Here is a 6,000-nt window from a genome sequence, read left to right as displayed (position 1 = left end):
GAAGTTTGCACTTTTCTCTTTGACTGCGTGGGTTTCCTCCGGGTGCTCCGGTTTCCTCCCACACCCCAAATAAGTGTGGATTTGTAGTCTAATTGGCCTCTGTTAATTGCACCTAATGTTTAGAAAGTGGGTACGAAAGTGGGATAACATAGAGACCAGTGTGTTCAATGGTCAATGTGGGCTGAAGGGGTTGTTTCATGTTGTGACTTTAAACTACACAAATGTAAACTGGGATAGAGAACGGCAGGGTCAAAGGTGGGAGCCAAAATAGGCAACGTTTCGGGCCGAAACCCTTCTTCAGACTGATCGGGGGCGGGGGCGGGGGTGGGCGGGGACAAGAAAGGGAAAAGGAGGAAAGGCTGGGGGAGCATTGAAAAGGAGACAGCAAGTGGGAGTTTCGGTTTGAGGATGGGAATTCCAAACGTAGCTGCTGTTCCTCCATTTCCGGTGCTGCTCGTATAACAGAGGTGAAAGTAACCCACCGGAGTCAGCTCTGCTGCAGTGAATGTAATACTGGAAACATTTCGAAGTCAAAGAGCAATGTGGAGAGCATCCATGTGTGAATAGCGGAAGGAAGGGGGGAGGTAGAAAGCAGTTGCCCGGGGAGGGGTTACAAGCAGATATGGGGGGAGATGGGAAGTCATTGGAGGTGGCGAAACTGACGCCGCATTCGCTTTCAATGCAAATTCTCCAGGAAAAAAAAGTGGAGTTTGGTTTGGGGATGGGAATTAATAAAATTAATATTTGTTCAGTGAATGCGCTGAAAGTTGTGGAGCCATTTGAATAGCACTCAGTTGGCTCTAACGCAGGTTTCTGCTCGCGCTGAATTGGACCAGGCTGTTATGGACAGGTGCACATGCTGGAGTTTCCTGTGGAGGGCGCCAGCTCCTCCGCCCTCCAGAGAAATTGCCATCCCACAGCAATAAGGACCCGCACCGAGCAGCAGATAAACAAACATGGGAACGTACCGAAACCCGCCGCCTTTGCTGCCTCCTTGATGCTGCCACTTGCCCCTTCGAACCGCCGCCCTTTAAACCATGTCGGGATCGTTTAGCTGCCTAGCCCTGTTTGTCCTGTTTTGCTGCAATGGGCTGAACGGTTCTACCGGGAGTAAGGCGACTGCAAAACCTACTGGCGTGGAGGCGCACAATAAAACGGGGAGTCTGCACGCCCACCATCAGCAGCAGCAGCAGCATCAGCGGCAGCAATCGGTGCTGCTCCCGGGACAGGGTCCAGGTGAGGGTCGCGCCTCGCGCTCCGGGCCGGGTTCTATCCGGTGTGATCTGCGGGGCTCGTGCCGGACAGGTGACGCCGCCCGAACCTGAGCCCAGGTGAGGGTCGCGCCTCGCGCTCCGGGCCGGGTTCCACGGGCCGGTGCCGCCGCCCGGAGTCACAGAGCCCAGGTTGGGGGTCGCGCCTCGCGCTCCGGGCCGGGTTCTACCCGGGGATGCAGGACTCGAGCTGAGGAGGGAGCGCAGAGGCGTTCAGCAACAACAGCAGTAACAGCACCGTCTGACTCCAGCGCTTGTTGCGATGACAACCTGTTATTCCGCTGCATGTCGACATCACCGTTAGAGAGGGAGCTATGATGGTTTAAAACCCTGATTTAAAAGCAAACATGTAATCCTTTAACAATAATTTATATATTTTTTCTTACATCCCATGCAGCCAGCGAAATATTTGCAATCGCATGTTCCTTCTGGGGAGCCTAAATCCCAAAGCTTTTATTTTGCTTGTATCTGCGACCCTCGACTCTAGGTTGAAGCTTCGCCTGTGTAGAATGTTCGACCCCCTGCCTGGAAAATCGGGGAAATATTGTATTTGGAGACGTGATTTTTGTTTAGTTCTCCCTCTGCAATAACGTGTAATGTTAGTGTAAGAAATCACGTGCTGACATCGTTTGATGTTACAGCAGGAAGCCCCTTATTTTTATTGCTTTCACGGCTGAGTGCAGCCATTGAAGCACTGAAATTTGTTTGTGACAGTGCATGTGATTTTTGATTTATTTTAAAGATGCATGTCAATTATTACACATGTTCTTTAGTTATGAACATAAGTAATACAATGTGGAAGAATTGAGTCGCCAGCATTAATAACATAGCAGTAAAAAGCTGACTTTAGGCAGAAAGTTGATGTCATGGGTTTGTATTTGGACAAACATATGTCAAGTGGTGTATACCATGTATTCTCGTTAGGTCCCCAATAGATTATTCAAGTTTTCAAAGGATATATTGTTATTGCATAGTTTTGTCAACTGCTTTTTGATATTTTCAAAAAGCAAGTAGAGGAACAAATGTTTTGTGGACTGACCAATCACAAATAACTTGGAAATATGTGTTGCCCTTTTTTAAGTGCAAATTTTAAAATGATTGTGGTCTTTGAACCCAGTAAAGGCACTTTCAGTACTCAGTTGACAGCTCCTTGCGCCAGAACTGGTGGATGAACCTTGGTTTTGCATCACACTTCACCTCAAATGATAACTATTGGGAGAAGGAAGCTTTTGTTTATGTAATATCTTTCTCCATTACCCCAAAATACTTTGCTTTGAATTGCAAGAGATTTTGTTTTGGTGCAAAATGACTGCTATGCTTGACACAATTAGACCCCACAATCTGTGAGTCACACATGCTTTGAGCTATTAACTTAATTATGATTTTGCATCTATTTTATACAAAGAAGTATTGGACTTTAATGTTCAACATTATAAACTGTTGATTGGGTAGTTTAGGAGATATTCTTGATTGTGAACCAAACTAAATTTGGATGAGTTGGCACCAAAATTGGCAATTTTTAAAAATAAAGTCGTTATTCTTTATTTTTTATGAAGTTGTAGATGATTTGTATCCATGTAACTTGATTTTTTTTAGCTTTCAGATCAGATATTTACTTTGTGGGAGACATGTCAAGGTTTAGGAAAAAAAATACAGTGACATCTGCTGTGATAATTATTCTGGATTATTATTGTATCAGATCTTTGAAAGGCAGATGGACAAAGGCTGTACTGAATAAATTTATTTTTTAAAACCAGGCCACGTAACCAAGCCATGTTTAATGGGGGAAAAAAAAGGTATTATTGTTAAGAAGCTCAGAGATTATCTTTGAAGGAGTCTATCAGTCTTTTGCAACTATGCACATTGACTAGTGGCCAACGATAAAATAGTTGGGGAGGAATTGAAATCAACTGATGAGGACATTTATTTTAAGATAAATATTGGCTTCCTAAAGTCAGACTAGGAAGGATGTGAATTGGCCATTTCATGCTCTAGCATGTAGGTGTATAAAGATTTATAACGATATACAAATATAACGTTACAGGATCCTTCTGAATTTAGAAGAAAAAATGCATGCAATTGTGTGTAAGGGCTCCTTGTCTTTGAAGTAGGAATCATGCTGCTTCCTTTCCCCTTCCAGTTAGAAATGTTGACCTTTTTTATTCCTAAGGCTTTGAATATGAACATAGAAACATAGAAATTAGGTGCAGGAGCAGGCCATTCTGCCCTTCGAGCCTGCACCGCCATTCAATATGATCATGGCTGATCATCCAACTCAGTATCCCGTACCTGCCTTCTCTCCATACCCCCTGACCCCCTGATCCCCTTAGCCACAAGGGCCACATCTAACTCCCTCTTAAATATAGCCAATGAACTGGCCTCAACTACCCTCTGTGGCAGAGAGTTCCAGAGATTCACCACTCTCTGTGTGAAAAAAGTTCTTCTCATCCCGGTTTTAAAGGATTTCCCCCTTATCCTTAAGCTGTGACCCCTTGTCCTGGACTTCCCTAACATCGGGAACAATCTTCCTGCATCTAGCCTGTCCAACCCCTTAATAATTTTGTAAGTTTCTATAAGATCCCCTCTCAATCTCCTAAATTCTAAAGAGTATAAACCAAGTCTATCCAGTCTTTCTTCATAAGACAGTCCTGACATCCCAGGAATCAGTCTGGTGAACCGTCGCTGCACTCCCTCTATGGCAATAATGTCCTTCCTCAGATTTGGAGACCAAAACTGTACGCAATACTCCAGGTGTGGTCTCACCAAGACCCTGTACAACTGCAGTAGAACCTCCCTGCTCTTATACTCAAATCCTTTTGCAATGAAAGCTAACATACCATTCGCTTTCTTTATTGCCTGCTGCACCTGCATGCCTACCTTCAATGACTGGTGTACCATGACACCCAGGTCTCGCTGCATCTCCCCCTTTCCCAATCGGCCACCATTTAGATAATAGTCTGCTTTCCCGTTTTTGCCACCAAAATGGATAACCTCACATTTATCCACATTATACTGCATCTGCCAAACATTTGCCCACTCACCCAGCCTATCCAAGTCACCTTGCAGTCTCCTAGCATCCTCCTCACAGCTAACACTGCCCCCCAGCTTAGTGTCATCCGCAAACTTGGAGATATATTGCCTTCAATTCCCTCATCCAGATCATTAATATATATTGTAACTAGCTGGGGTCGCAACACTGAGCCTTGCGGTACCCCACTAGTCACTGCCTGCCATTGTGAAAAGGACCCGTTTACTTCTACTCTTTGCTTCCTGTTTGCCAGCCAGTTCTCTATCCACATCAATACTGAACCCTCAATGCCGTGTACTTTAAGTTTGTATACTAATCTCTTATGTGGGACCTTGTCGAAAGCCTTCTGGAAGTCCAGATACCCACATCCACTGGTTCTCCCCTATCCACGCTACTAGTTGCATCCTCGAAAAATTCTATAAGATTCGTCAGACATGATTTACCTTTCGTAAATCCATGCTGACTTTGTCCAATGATTTCATCACTTTCCAAATGTGCTGCTATCCCATCTTTAATAACTGACTCTAGTAGTTTCCCCACTACCGATGTTAGACCAACTTTAGAATAAGTTAAAAAATAAATGTGCTTTGTGGTTATCATTAATACATTCGTACACTAGTAATGTGAAGAGGTTACATCAACAGTTGCTTATGCCATGATGCTGATAATTCCATTGACAAGCTCCAATCAGAAATTTACTGATTTTAATAAATTGATTATATTCAAACGGACCATTGGCATACCAGTGATCCTGTCATCACAATAGAATTAAGTATGGCTGAACGTGCTGCAGTTCTACACTCTGATGGGTATCTGTTACGTTGTAGAAACAAGAAACTGGCTGATGCTGGTTCAAAGCATGCAAATGTGGTAAATTAAGCCACACTCCAGAACCACGTAGTCGTTTTGAGCTGACACTTCTTCACAGTACTGAAGAAGTGCCACAGTGTCAGAGTTGTCATTTTCAGCTATTAAAGTAAGGCGTCATCCGCCTGTTTAAATTTTCTTGTCACGGTTGAAGGACAGTGCAGGTTCATACCTTGAACGACCAGAGTTCCAAAAAAAAAAAAAAGAGTGCATAAATGTCTTATTTACCCATTGGTGCTTTGAGACCCAGTGGAGAGTACGTTGGCATTGACCACTTGGCTTTGAAGTGCTTTCAAAGAGGCTTCAAATTCTGAGAAACAATTATTATGTTAGTCTGAAGAAGGGTCTCGACCCAAAACGACACCCAATCCTTCTCTCCATAGATGCGGCCTGTCCTGCTGAGTTACCCCAGCGTTTTATGTCTATCTTCATTATGTAGGTTTACTTGTTTTTGATTCACCAGATGGAAAAGATTTGCAATGGATTATATGGCATGGTTGTGAATTTAGTTGGGGTTTCCTAGCATATCTCTGTCCATTTGATGTGGAACTTGGACAGCAGACTGGACAACAGATGATTTTGTGAGCATTGATTTTATCCGAAACATCCTGTGGGCCAATGTGACCATAGGTTGTGTTTGCCTGCCAACTGTTCTGTTTGTGGTATTCAATGACGATTAGGTGTGCTGCTGACTCTCCTTGCTCTGGGGTTTAATGATGTTTTTAGGTTTACAAAGTAGTGAGGGCTTAGTACCCTGCTATCATTGGTGCTTCAGGCTAGGAAATAAGCTTATTTTTGTTTTGCACTTCCCAACATTCTTGTCAGACAGCAATG

At 43.9% G+C, this 6,000-nt stretch overlaps 1 protein-coding gene across 1 annotated transcript in view; it reads left to right on the top strand.

Annotated features, from left to right (window-relative positions):
- The first annotated feature begins 879 nt into the window (after positions 1-879).
- Positions 880-6,000, top strand: part of fam171b (family with sequence similarity 171 member B) — a 45,877-nt gene continuing 40,756 nt past the window's right edge. The window contains exon 1 of the mRNA XM_055637832.1: positions 880-1,236. Coding sequence (XP_055493807.1) covers positions 1,038-1,236 — 199 coding nt within the window. The 5' untranslated portion in view covers positions 880-1,037. The remainder of the gene's footprint in view (positions 1,237-6,000) is intronic.

The sequence above is a fragment of the Leucoraja erinacea genome, chromosome 7 (assembly GCF_028641065.1).
Source record: "Leucoraja erinacea ecotype New England chromosome 7, Leri_hhj_1, whole genome shotgun sequence".
Classification (NCBI taxonomy): Eukaryota; Metazoa; Chordata; class Chondrichthyes; order Rajiformes; family Rajidae; genus Leucoraja; species Leucoraja erinaceus.
Note: the sequence above shows the minus strand (reverse complement) of the source record. Positions and strands in the feature narration are given on the sequence as shown.